The following is a 13,895-nucleotide window of genomic DNA, read 5'->3' on the forward strand; positions in this document are numbered from 1 at the left end:
TGGGTGGGCATCTTCCAGTCCGTTGAGGGCCTGAATAGAACAGAAAGGGGGAGGAAGGTGGAATTGGTCCTTTTCTGCTTCCTGTCTGCCCGCTGAGCTGGGACATTGGTCTTCTCCTGCCCTTGGACCGGGCTTCACACCACCGACTCCCCTGGTTCTCAGGCCTTTGGACTCAGACTGAGTTACACCACTGTCTTTCCAGGGTCTGCAAGATGGCAGGTTGTGGACAGCTGGGTGCACGATCTTGCAGACGTCTGACAGATCGTGGGGCTTCTCAGTCTCCATACTTGAGTGAGGCAATTTCTCATAATAAATCTCTTCATATATATATGTGTGTGTATATATATATATATATATATATATATATATATACGTATATATATATACGTATATATATATATATACATATATACATATACGTATATATATCCTATTGGTTCTGTTTCTCTGGAGAACCCTGATTAACGTAAGGACATTAGTCTTCATCTGAGCATCCTGACAGCCTCCGGCCGCACAACCTGCAGGGCTTTGTGAGCAGCACGGAGCAGAGAGTAGGCCTCAGGCCTCCCGGACGTGCTTGGTGATGGGGTCAAACGCAGGTGGGGCAGGGATGGGACACACAGAACCTGTGCAGGTGCAGGGACTGGCCAAGGAGTGGACCGAGGACCAGGGGGACACTGCTGTACCCACTCCCTGGGCAGACTCTTGTGAAGAGGAGAGTGGTCAGGAAGCTGGGGCCAGGCCCCTGCAGGACCCGATGGGGGAGCTACGTCTGCCACCACCTGCCCTGGGCCGCACCTGCCCCCCTGCCCAAAGTCCCTCGTGGTGCTTCTTTCTCAGAAGCTGTGAGTCACAGCTACTTCATTCTAGGAGGAAAGGGGGCTGGGTTTGGAGGGAGGGAGTGGCAGGAGCGTGGAAGGGGACAGAGTATCCCACTCACCCCAGGGCCCCAGCATTTTCTGCTGCACAAAGCAGGTGTTTTCAGCACCCTGAGGTTGTGTTCTCTCTACTGGTTCACCAGGCATGTAAATTTGGACAAGAACCATATTACTGTGGGGTTCAGCTCCCTCAGGAGGACGTTGAGGTTACCCTACCTCAGGGACCCAACCTTGCAGGCTGGCCTCCTGGGCACTGGCCCGTGAGTTTCCAGCAGGTGCTTCCTCCGCGAACGCTTCCATGGGGCCGAGGCAAGAGCCACAAAGGCAGCCATGGGACCGTTCCCCAACCGACGCGCAAACTCTAGAAAGTTCGGGATGGTGGGGGCCAGGAAGCAGGCATGCAATGGCTCCACCCCTGGGAGGGCACAGGAGGGTGCTGGCCCAGCCCTGAGAGGGCCCAGGAGCCGTGACAGCACAAGGGAGACAGAGCCCAGCACGTCTACACCATGTCCTGGACTCCTGTCCTGCTCGCACTCCTCGTCCACTGCATAGGTGAGAACACCCCAGAGCTCACCACCCCCGGCCCCGTCCCCTGCCCTCCTCTGCTCCAAATACTCATGTGCTTCTGTGTCCCCAGGCTGTGGCTCTCAGCCAGTGCTGAACCAGCCACCGTCCATGTCCTCGTCCCTCGGAACCACAATCCACCTGCCTTGCACCTTGAGCAGAGACCATGATGTCAGCATTTATAACATCTACTGGTACCAGCAGAGGCCCGGCCACCCTCCCAGATTCGTGCTAAGATATTTCTCCCGCTCGGACAACAACCAGGGCTTCAAGATCCCACCTCGCTTCTCCGGATCCAAAGATGTGGCCAAGAACACGGGGTATTTGAGCATCACTGAGCTGCAGCCTGAGGATGAGGCTACGTATTACTGTGCTGTGGGAGCCCAGGGCATGGAGAAGGTGAGGGAGAAAAGGAGGGAAGAAAAGGAGCCTGCTGTTCCAGGGTCGCAGGCACCTCAGGACACACTTACCATGAACTAAAGAAAGACGAGCATGCATCCTCAGGGAGAGGTGGGTGTGGGCAAGGAGGGCCTGGGCCATGAGCTTCACAGGGCTGAGGAGAAGAGTCCTGGCTCAGCTTTTCTTGTCTGGCAGTCTTGCTTAGACCCCCCCGAAGGCCGGATTGGGGGATTAAAGTTGCTTGTGTCCTGGACAGTTGCTTTGCTGAGTTTGGTGCGCCTGGTGTGCTGAATTGTACTGGGGAGGCCCCCGATGTTCTGTGAAAGGTCAGGAGGAGTGGGCCGCACCCAAGAACCGACATAGGGTAAAGGGCCCAGGAGACTGGCTGCTCACGGTCTGCTGGACCCCAAGCCCCTGCTCTGGGAGGTCCTACGGGGTCAGGGGCTGCACCCGGGGGACACTCCTGTTGAGGACAGGAGGCTGTATTGTGCAGGAGTTACAGGGTAAACCAGCCTCTGGGGGGGTCTGTAGGTGCCGAGTGATAGGTGGAGAGCAGGTACTCCACCTCGGTTCTACTGACATTCGAACACGGTTCTCTGTGGTGAGGCTGTCCTGCTGAGCAGCATCCCTGGCCTCTAACCCAGCGGATGCCTGCTCCTTCCTGCCCCTAATTATGACAACCAAAAATGTCTCCAGACATTGCCAAACGTCCCCAAGGTGGCAAAATTACCTTGATTAAACATCATTGATGCAGGTGAAAGAAATGCATGGATTCTTCTGGGCAAGAGAGTGGCAGGAGCTGGTAAATATGTTCTATAAAGGGCCATATAGTAAATAATTTGGGCTTTTTGAGCCATGTGATCTTTGTCCCAACTGCTCAATTCTGTCCTTAAAACAACGTGACAGCGGTCACAGACAATACGTAAACGGGTAGGCATGGCTGTATTCCTATTTAACTTTATTACAGAAACATAGGGCTGCACCAGATATGCACGCAGCTTGCTGACCCCTGCTCCAAGGAACCCCTCTGCCGCTGGGTTTCAATCAAGCCACGCCTGGTGGGGCGATCAAGGTCAACCTTGATTCCTCCTGCCTGATAACTCCATGGAAACCTCTAGACCCATGGAAAAACCTGGAGGCGGGGGGCGTAGCCTTGCTAACGGGCTTATTGGGTGAAGAGGAAACAGTGGGTGTCTGCAGCCCTGACCCATTGTGCAGCACCCTGAGCCCCTAGGTGGTGGGTCAGGACGTGCCCTGCAGAAAGGGACCCCCCGTACATAAGAACCTAGGGGGGACATGCCGCATACTCAGAGAGATGCCAGGCAGGTTATCTGTCCTGTGATCCCAAACTTGGCTGAGAACATCCATTTCCCAAGGGGTCCTCCAGAGAGGTGGGCGCATGTCAGTACTGGACCTTTCACGGGTGTAAAACAATGGTCTCAGCTCGTGCCTTGTTCTAAGTGCCCTCTGAGCTTCTACTTCCTCAAATGCACTGCGTTCTTATTATTATATTATTTTCTCATCAGTCACCAGGCCTGGACTGCCTCTTTGTCAAGTCCTTCCCTTTAGCCTGAGTCATTTCTCACCTTGACCATTATCTGGCTTCCTGCCTGTCCCCACTGCTGCAGCCTGTGCCCTCCGTTCCGCCTCCTCATTACTCCCAGATTCAGCCTTGCCTGCACTCCCCCTCCCTAACCTTTGATTGTCTCCCACCTTCGAAGTCACCCATGCAAACCACAACTAGGGCGCCTGGGTGGCTCAGTTGGCTAAGCGACTGCCTTCGGCTCAGGTCATGATCGTGGAGTCCCAGCATCGAGTCCCGCATCGGGCTCCCTGCTGTCAGCAGGGAGTCTGCTTCTCCCTCTGACCCTCCCCCCTCATGCTCTATCTCATTCTCTCTCTCAAATAAATAAATAAAATCTTAAAAAAAAAAAAAACCACATCTATAGTTTTTAACTTTCTGTTGGCTACATTTTTTTAAAAAGGTAAAAAGAAACAAGTGAAATGATTTTTAATGGTGCATTTTATTTAAGCCAACACATCCCAAATGTTATCATTTCAGAATGCAGTCAATATAAAAATTAGCTATGATGATTTTAAACTTTTTTTTCCATATGAAATCTTCAAAATCCAGTGTGTATTTTATACTCGTGGCTCATCTCAATTTGGACCAGCCACATTCCGAGTGACTAACAGCTGCCTGTGGCTTGAGCAGGACAGTACAGATTGAAGGGAAAAATTCAGACTCCTTAACATGACGCAGCCTTTGGAGGCTGGCCCAGATTTGGTTCCAAGTCCCATGTCTTATACAGCTCCCCCTAAGTGTTTCTGCCGCATTAAGCATCTGCAACTGATCCAATACCTCATTCCCTCGGTTGCCTCCAACTCTTTTTCCAAGCCGTTCATTTGCAGACAGGACTTTCTGTCCCTTTACAGTGTCCTCCAGCTGGCTTCCCAACTCAGGGTTCCACAACAATCTCAAATCTCACTCCTTGGGCAAGATTTCCCTGACCTCTTTACGCAGTTACCAGCTTCCTTCTGTGTGTAAACATTGTGTTTTCCTAACTAAGCACCTACCATACAGATCTAAATTTATTTTGCAAGTCTCTCTCCTTTACTAATCTGCAAATTCTTGGTGGGCAAGATCCATTCTACTCATTTGATGTGTCTGATAAACACAAGGTGCTGACAGAGTTGAACGAATAGATGAATGAGCAATTGATCACATGACTGAATGACTTCTTGAGTTCCAAAGACCCTGCCATTCTAGGATTCCCTGAGATGGCTGGGGTCATTGTGATTCCCTAAGAAGGGAAACCATGTCACATCAGTGACTGGCCACATTCTGTCGGGCTGTCTGTCTGTCTGTCTGTCTCTCTCACACACACACACACACACACACACACACTCCTCTGGTGCCTTGCATTTGAAGCTGGTGATTATATATAGCACCCGGGAGTGTGTGGGAAGGAAAAGGTCAAAATAGGCCAATGCAAGGAAGGGAACATTTGGGGAACTTTCTGAATCAGTAACAGAGGAGAGAGATGCCAGAGAGGGTGGAGTTCCCAGATTGTTGGGATCTGGCAAAGAGCTCCCTGACCCCCTGCCACATCTAAGCATCTACAACGCTCCCAGCTGTGACACAAGACAAGAACCTGGGGTGCTAAGAACTGTGGTCTATGCACAGAAATGCTTGACACAGATCCCAAATTTGACACAGAAACACAGAACCCAGTGGGCTTGGATATGGCACCAGTGGTACTGAAGACAGCGGGCCCAACATTCTGATCTGAGACCTCTGACATCTGAGGAAGACCCAGGGATCTTGGGGGATGGAGCATGCCAATCAGATAGAGTGAAAATGCAAGGGGGCTCTCGGAGCATACAGAAGGCCAGCTCTGTATGGCTGTGACACGGTTTGGCAAGATGAGCTGGGGGAGGTGGCCCCACATAACAAGGGTGGTGGAATTAACATGAGGTCACCCATTAGGACATGGGGGGCCCTTGCATTTCATTCTAAGTTGTGTTTTTGTGACGTAAGCACAATGCCCTAATCCATTCCTTTGTTACTGGATGCAAGCTGGAGATGTCCTCATTCCTGCATTCCTCCTTCGCTTTGGTAAGAAAACTTGCCCTCATCAGTGATTCAGTCCGCTGAGGAACTATGTGTAAGATAAAGGCAAGATAAATGTTTGATTTTTTTTCCCTCTTATTTACCAACTATCAAAATAACAAGTCAGTGTGCCAGCTTCATCCAACTTTGATTTGCTAGTGTCATGATAAGCCCATGAGTATAAGCATATTTGAGGTGTTTAAATCCATTGCAATTATTAGAAGTTTTTCTGTCTTTGACCAGTACAAGCGCATTCAGATTGGTCTGTAATCAGGAACATGTGGAGGTGTCAAAAACAGTACATTTAATTTTATTTTTGGTATTTAAAAAATGTGGGCAAATTTTCATTCCGACTACTTCTCAAGGGGATGATGATTTAGAACACACTGAATAGAGAAGTGGGTCTCACACATGGAGAAAGACCCCTGCGATGAGAAAATCATTCTTTTGCAACCCTTAATGTGATCATTGTAATGATTAAGGCAAGGACCATAAATGGGAGCCAAAACCATTGGGTGTTTGGTTACCGGGACACAGAGCGTGCGTGTCACCCCACATATTCTAGTCACAAAGGGAACACAGACATTTCCACTAGAGAAAGTTGGCTGTCACTCTCCATGTGGCGCTCAATCCTGGCTGCTCTCTTAGTGGGATGACCCAACACCGGTCCCGTCAGGAGGGCATAACAGGAAGCACTCTATGCCCAGGGAGCTGGAAACATTGCACCTGAAGAAACTCAAGCTTCCAGCCTTTACTGCCAGTTCTCAGGAAATACAGGGGCCCCAACAGCCAGACAAACCCAGACTGTGGAACGCTAGAAAAGAAAATTGGCTTGGTGAGTATCAAGAAAGAAAAGGTGTAGACACTTACAGATGAAAAGAGTCCAAAGAGATCTAACAAGTAACTAGAATACAGGAACTGAGATTAGATCTTCTCTGAAGACCAAACCAAACAAAAAATAGTCACTATAAATAGCAGCCATCTTGTGGACCATTGTGGAAATTTGATTGTGAAGCAGATATTAGCTATTATGGGATTATAATAATTTTCTTAGATGGGATCATGATATTGTGGCTTTTTAGGAGAACGTGTCAAAAAACTGCAACTGAATTTTTCCAAACTTTTAATTTTGAAATAATTACAGATTTCCATGAAGTTGCAAAGTAATGTACAAGGATGTTCCATGCACATTTTCTCCAACTTCCTCCAATGTTAGCATCTTGCGTAATTACAGTACAGTATCAATACCAGGAAATTGACATTGGTATCATCCAGAGCTTACTCCACTTTCTCCAATTCTACCTGCACTCATTTGTGAATGTGTGTGTGTGTGTTGTGTGTGCGTGTCAATGTAATCACATGTATATCTTGGCACGATCACCACCAGTCAAGATATTTAGCTCTACCGGGGCGCCTGGGTGGCTCAGTTGGTTAAGCCACTGCCTTCGGCTCAGGTCATGATCCTGGAGTCCCAGGATCGAGTCCCGCATCGGGCTCCCCGCTCAGTGGGGAGTCTGCTTCTCCCTCTGACCCTCCTCCCTCTCATGCTCTCTGTCTCTCATTCTCTCTCTCAAATAAATAAATAAAATCTTAAAAAAAAAAAGATATTTAGCTCTACCATCACCACAAGGCTCCTTCATCCTACTCCCTTATAGTCACATCCATCCCCTCATCCCTCCCATCCCCAACCCTTGCAAGCATTAATCTGTTCTCCATCTCTTTTTTTTTTTTTTAAAGATTTTATTTATTTGACAGAGCACAAGCAGAGGGAGAGAGAGGGAGAAGCAGGTTCCCTACTGAGCAAGGAGCCCGATATGGGACTCGATCCCAGGACCCTGGGATCATGACCTGGGCCGAAGGCAGCCGCTTAACTGACTGAGCCACCCAGGCGTCCCTGTTCTCCATCTCTTTAATCCTCCTTTCGAGAGGGTCCTAGAAATAGAATCATATAGTAGGTAACCTTTTGAGGCTGGCTTTTTCCATTCAGCATAATTCCCTTGAAGTTCACCCAATTTGCTGCATGTATCAATAGTTCATTCTCTTTTATGGCTGCACAATATTCCATGGAATGGATTACCACATTTGTATAACCATTCTCTCATTAACAAACATTTGGGTAGTATCATATCCAAAAATTATTTCAAAATATCCCATAGCCCTAAATAGAAATCCTAAAACTATAAAACTTCTAGTAGAAAATCTTTGTGACTTCAAGTTAGGCAAAGATTTCTTAGATATAACAACAAAAGTACTGTCTGTCCATAAAATAACAGGTTGATAACTTCATAAAAATGAAAAAATGTCAGCTCTTCAAAAGACACTGGTGAGGGGCGCCTGGGTGGCTCAGTCGGTTAAGCGGCTGCCTTCGGCTCAGGTCATGATCCCGGGGTCCTGGGATCGAGCCCCGCGTCGGGCTCCCTGCTCAGTGGAGAGTCTGCTTCTCCCTCTCCCTCTGCCTGCCTCTCTGCCTACTTGTGCTCTCTCTATCTCTCTGTCAAATAAATAAATAAAATCTTAAAAAAAAAAAAAAAAAAAAAACACTGGTGAGAAAATTCAAATACAAGCCACAGCCTGGGAGAAGATATTTGCGAAATATATACCTGATAAAGGGCTTGTATCTAGAATACATAAAGAACTCTCAAAACTCAATAATGAGAAAACAATCCACTCAATTTTAATAAGGGAAATGTTTTGAACAGATACTTCACTAACAAAGATATAGAGAAGGCAAGTAAGTACATGAAAAGATACTCAATATTGTCAATCATTAAGGAATTAGAACCACAAATTAAGGGCACCTGGGTGGCTCCGTCAGTTAAGCGTCTGACCCTTGATCTCAGCTCAGGTCTTGATCATAGGATTGAGAGTTCAAGCCCTGCGTTGGACTCCATGTAGGGTATGGAGCCTACTTAAAACAAAACAAAACCAAAACCAACAAATTAAATTCACAACAAGATAACACTAGACATCTATTAGAATAGCTAAAATAAAAAATCTAACAATGCTAGGGGCTCCTGGGTGGCTCAGTTGGTTAAGCGACTGCCTTCGGCTCAGGTCATGATCCTGGGGTCCCTGGATCGAGTCCTGCATCGGGCTCCCTGCTCGGCAGGGAGTCTGCTTTGTCCTCTGACCCTATCCCCTCTCATGAGTTCTTTCTCATTCTCTCTCTCTCAAAATAAATAAATAAAATCTTTAAAAAAAAATCTAACAATGCTAAATGCTTAAAGCATGTGGAGCAACTAGAACACTCATACATTACTAAAGGCATTGCATGACGATACAGCTATTTTAGAAAACAGTTTGGCAGTTTCATATAAAGTTAAATATACACTTACTTATGACTCAACAATCTCACTCTTAGATATCTACCCAAGGGAAAAGAAGACATATCTTTACACAAATGTTTATAGTGGCTTTATTCATAATCACCAAAAACTGCTAACAGACCTGTCCTTTGATTGGTGAATGGATAAACAAACTGGAACATTCATACAGTGGAATAATAACTCAGCCACACAAAGGAATGAATGACCGCTGATATATGCAAGACATGGATGGTCTCAAGGGCAGTAGGCTATGTGAAAGAAACCAATTTCAAAAAGGCTACATATTGTATGATTCCATTTACATGACACTCTAAAAATGCAAAACTATGGGGATTAAAAAAAGAGAGACCAGTTGATTGCTAGGGGTTGCAGGTGGAGGGATGGGGTGATGACAAAGGAGCATGACGGGTTTTTAGGGGTTATGGAACTATTCTATATTTTGATTGCGGTGGTGGCTACAAGACTGAATGCATTTATTCAAACTCTGAACTATACACTAAAGAGGATGCATTTTCATATATCTAAATTATATCTCAGTATGCCAGATGTAAAAAAAAAATTTTCACATACTAAGTGCCACGTTGATCTGTCCTGGTAATGATACCACATCTGGAATAACTAGGGTTGCCACTTGATTAAGTTTACCACCATTCTCAGCCCTAATCTAAGTAGAATTTTCAGGGACCAGATGAGTGATTTAAAAGATGGGGATCCCTGTATCTACTTAAAGTTTTGGGGTTGGGAACACATTTTGCAATTCCACCTAGAGTGCCATATTGGTTTTTGTTGTTGTTGTTGTTTGTTTTTAAGAAAGATTTTATTTTTGGGGTGCCTGGGTGGCTCAGTTGGTTAAGTGACTGCCTTCGGCTCGGGTCATGATCCCAGGGTCCTGGGATCAAGCCCCGCATCGGGCTCCATGCTCGGCAGGAAGCCTGCTTCTCCCTCTCCCACTCCCCCTACTTGTGTTCCCTCTCTTGCTCTCTCTCTCAAATAAATAAATAAAATCTTAAAAAAAAAAGAAAGATTTTATTTTTATTTATTTATTTGAGAGAGAGCGCGAGAGAGCAGGGGGAGGGGCAGATGGAGAAGGAGAGACAGAGAATCTCAAGCAGTCTCTGTAACGAGCCCAGAGCCCCACACAGGGCTCAACCCCACAACCCCGAGATCACGACCTGAGCCGAAACCAAGAGTTGGACGCCCAACTGACTGAGCCACCCGGGTGCCCCCACATTGTTTTTTGATGACTTACATTGGCTTTGTGAGGGTGAGGCAGGATTTCAGGAGCTTGAATTTGGCCCTTTCCATCATAATGGCTCCTACTCCACAGGTCATGAATGAACATGAGGATTCTACCAGCTAAGTATGTCCATACAAATTATATGTCCAGAAACAGGAAATGATCACCAGCCAGTTTTGCAGATCCATTGGACACAGTGTGAAACTGACATGGGAGAGGAATCCATTAATCACCAGTCCTCTGTATTATAGTTACCTGCAAACGAACAGGATGGCATTTTTGTTGCCCTGCCTTCTCTATCACCTCAGAGGCTGTGTCAACAGCTCCCAAAAGTGTCTGGATATTCCCATTTCCTGTCAGTTATTGGGTAAATAATGGGAGGGTCCCCTTGGGGAAGGATTTCTGAAATATCGTAAGGTCCTCCCTCAAGTACACCTGGCTTTCCTATTGATTTGTTCTGGATCTGGGAATAGCTTATATCTGGAAACTGGGAAGGACTCGTGACTCTCCACTGGTGTGGCTGAATCACTGGTATGACTCACCCACTTGCGATCACTAGTCAACCCATATGTGACTGCCCCTACATCTGATACCTTGGTGCACCGTGGTAGATTAATCATTTCCACATGTCCCTGTGGACCAGAGTCTCTTGGTTGCCATCTCAACTTTTCTGCCTGTGTCAGTTTGAATCTTCTGAGGGTTAAACACCAAGCTGGGACTGGATATGCACCAGAGTTTTTAGGGCAAATAGCTGTAAGGGGGAAGGGGCAGGAATCGGTAGGGATAGCCCTCAGACCATACTACTGGTCTGAGACCTGGGAAAGGAGAAACGGAAAGAAGGAATGGTGAAGAAGAGTCTTAGGTTGCAGTTCTAGGAAAATCTTATCCACACTGATGGGGAGTCCCCAGGCAAAAGTTATCCATTAGGGGTGTCCACGTGGGGAGGAGTGGTCCATCACTTGTAACTCGGCCAGTAAAGTGATGGGGACGGCCTGGATGAAGCAGCTGAGGGCTGTCATTCAATTGTCTTCTCTCAGCCCTCCCCCCAGGAGCTCTGGAAGGAGATCCAGAAGGGGCACTTGCATGAGGCCACCACACTCCCTTCCCAGTAAGTACTTCCACCTGGTCTCTGTGCTTTGGTGCTGTCACTGGGGCTCCTGCCATACTCATTGAAACAGACTAGTCCAATTCCATGGCAGCATGCCCACCACGAGCCCCAGCCTGTGGAAGACAGCCACAACTGAGCGTCTCCAGAGTGGCAGCGCCTCCCATCAGCTTCATTTCAGGAAGGGAGTGTCATCTGAGCCCTCTGGAAAACAGTCCACTGGTGTTTCTCTGGTCCTTTATAATAAGCCCACTATAGCATGAACACCTCTCTCTGATCATTTTGACCCTGTTCCTCAAGGTTGAGGAAGTTCCAGCATCCCCATCTTTTTGACAGTAAGGTCCCATTTATCCAAGTTTCAATCACCATCCCATTAGGACCAGACCCTAGGTGCCTTAATCATGAGGGGACTGCACCAGGATCAATAAACTCTCCCCATCTAGCTTTTTACCCTTCTCTTGATCCAACAACCTCAAGACACATCTAGGCATGAACTCCTAGGTCCTTTTTGGTCATTCCTCCTGTCATCCAGAGATAGTACTCATGTCAAGTCATTTTGAGACTTGAGGTTTCTTATTAGTCCAAAAGAAATGATGGGATGTAGGACATTTCCTGAGTAAGGCAAGCATAATCCTGAACCAGCCTGCGGGTGAGGTCTCCGCAATGTCTCCAGATAAAAGTTGGAAGCTCCAGACCTGTAGCAAGGAGGAAGCCTCTTGGCCCAGAGGTTTTAGGGAATCAGAGTTACCGGTTAAGTATATGCAGCTAGATGTGCCCATGCCAAGTCCCAGGTCCCATGCCTTCCCTATCACAGCCTGACTTTGGTGTCAGAGACGCTGGGGCTGTGAAATCTGTTGACTTGTTTCTCCATTACACTCTGCCCACAGATCTTGACCTTCCCTCTGCCCACAGGTTACAAAGGTCTCTAAGCACAGCCTAGAAGCCATCTGTCTCCCACATCAGTTGGCTGTCCTGAGCCCACCATTTTCTTCTGGTGCTGTTGGCATTTAGCAACAACCAACCCACTCCACTGTTTTTTAGTGATCATTTCCGCCATTTTGCTCAAATGTTGGAGATACTGCATTAGTCAATGCAACCCCTTCCATCTGAACTTGCAGATCCACCACACGCGAAGGTCTTATTAGGTAAATGTCTTATTACTTGGGGAACTGAGCATGCTAGAGTCCTTACTTCTATTTGGCTGGTGAGCTATCCAATTCCAGAATTTCACTCTGAAGATTTGCTCCTTATGACCACCTATAACACAATCATCTACTTAGGGTTTCACAAGAATCAGATCCCGAATCAAATGCAAGTAGCTTATTTAGGAGGCGATCCTACGAAACATGGATAAGGAAGGGAAGGATGGCAGGAAAACAAGTTACCACTCTTGGGCAACTGGAGTTTAATCCCACTGGGGACTCCTGGGAAACATTCTAGAACACAAACCTCAGACTATCCCTGTGGAAAGGTGGGAGAACTGAGGTGTCTATGTACCAACTCTCATTGGTCATTCGTTGAGAGCAGCTTCTGGGAGGAGCTAATTTCTTGCACCCCTGTCCTCCCCTGCACACAGGCACAGATGGTGCTGGTGGCCAGAGATGCCCGGGTGATAGCAACTAAAAGTCAAACAGAAATGCAAGTGTTGAGGGAATACAGGCAGGTCCCTGACAGCATCTACTACAATCTCCAGAGGCTGAATGAAGGTACTAGCAGTGGAAACCAAAAGGACTATGTTAATTCGAAAGATGTTGGAGGCAGATGGAGAGTCCTGATGTGTAGACCGAGGGTCTGGGTCTAGGTGAGTGTCTGTCAGGGTTGACTAGAGAAGCAGAATCACTGCGAGGGATGCAGAACAAGGGATTACTCACGCCGTGGAGTGAGCGGTGGAGCAATCTTCGCAGGCTACTGCATCTCTTCTAGCGTTGAGCCTGTGCTCGCTCGAGGTCATCCACATCCACAGTTGGGATCAGATCGCAGTTGGATACCCATCTCCTCTCCCACATCAACCTCGGTGCTGGCAGTGACCCGTGGAAGAAGCTGGCACAGAAATGGTGATGGCAGCATTGCATTCAACTTCCAGATCTTCCATAAGTGTTCCCCTACACCTCACCCTAGCCAAGCCGTGCAGGGAAGAGAATTCTGCTAACGTGGTTTAGCTGAGCTCAGCCAGAACTGTACAAAGCCACCCTCAAGGGACTGAGGAGGAGAAAGCTGCTCTAGAGAAATCTGATAATGTGTCTATTTTGGTTTATAGTTTGTAAGATTGTGGAGCGTAGAGGGAAGTCAACAGAAATGGGAAAATAACATTGCAAAGAACATGAACACTGCCCATAATGATTGGCTGGTTGTCTGCACGTAGGTGGTGGCCACAGCTACAGACAGGGGGAGGGTGAGGCAGAGGAGCACCCTTCAAAATCAGCACTAATCTGGGACACTGGGATGGTTGGGGCTTGACACAGGGTTTTCCCCATGACAGGGACAGGGAGGAAGCAGCTGCTGGGTCAGTACGCAAGTCTAGGTGCCGTGGACTCTGCCACTGAGTCCCCATCAGTGAGCCTGAAGCCCAATGCGAGACCGGTAGGCTGCTATAAGTCGCCCTCATGAGAACACCCTGGGACAAGGCCACAGCGCCTCCTGCTGGCCACAGGTCAAATTTCAGTCTTTCCCCGAGGGGGTTCTTAGATCCCAAACCCCAGCATCCGACAGTGATTCAAACTCTGGAGCTGCCAAAGCTGCTCTGAGAGATGGGGTGGCCGAAGAACGAACAGAT

The 13,895-nt window shown here is 47.6% G+C and overlaps 1 protein-coding gene across 1 annotated transcript; it reads left to right on the forward strand.

Moving 5' to 3' along the window:
• Positions 1 to 1,384: 1,384 nt before the first annotated feature.
• Positions 1,385 to 1,922, forward strand: VPREB1 (V-set pre-B cell surrogate light chain 1). Its single transcript, XM_045886413.2, has 2 exons — positions 1,385 to 1,430; positions 1,516 to 1,922. Exons 1-2 carry the CDS (start codon positions 1,385 to 1,387, stop codon positions 1,920 to 1,922), a joined length of 453 nt encoding a protein of 150 aa, XP_045742369.2.
• Positions 1,923 to 13,895: the final 11,973 nt, after the last annotated feature.

The sequence above is a fragment of the Mirounga angustirostris genome, unplaced genomic scaffold (genome assembly GCF_029215605.1).
Source record: "Mirounga angustirostris isolate CCGP_5_RB_7025 unplaced genomic scaffold, mMirAng1.0.hap1 SCAF_14, whole genome shotgun sequence".
NCBI classification, from domain to species: Eukaryota; Metazoa; Chordata; class Mammalia; order Carnivora; family Phocidae; genus Mirounga; species Mirounga angustirostris.

Excerpts from the sequence above, each read along its gene's own strand:
- VPREB1 (XM_045886413.2), top strand. The coding sequence starts at position 1,385 with ATGTCCTGGACTCCTGTCCTGCTCGCACTCCTCGTCCACTGCATAG. Across the intron at positions 1,431-1,515 it reads ACTCCTCGTCCACTGCATAG|GCTGTGGCTCTCAGCCAGTG; the intron begins GTGAGAACACCC and ends CTGTGTCCCCAG.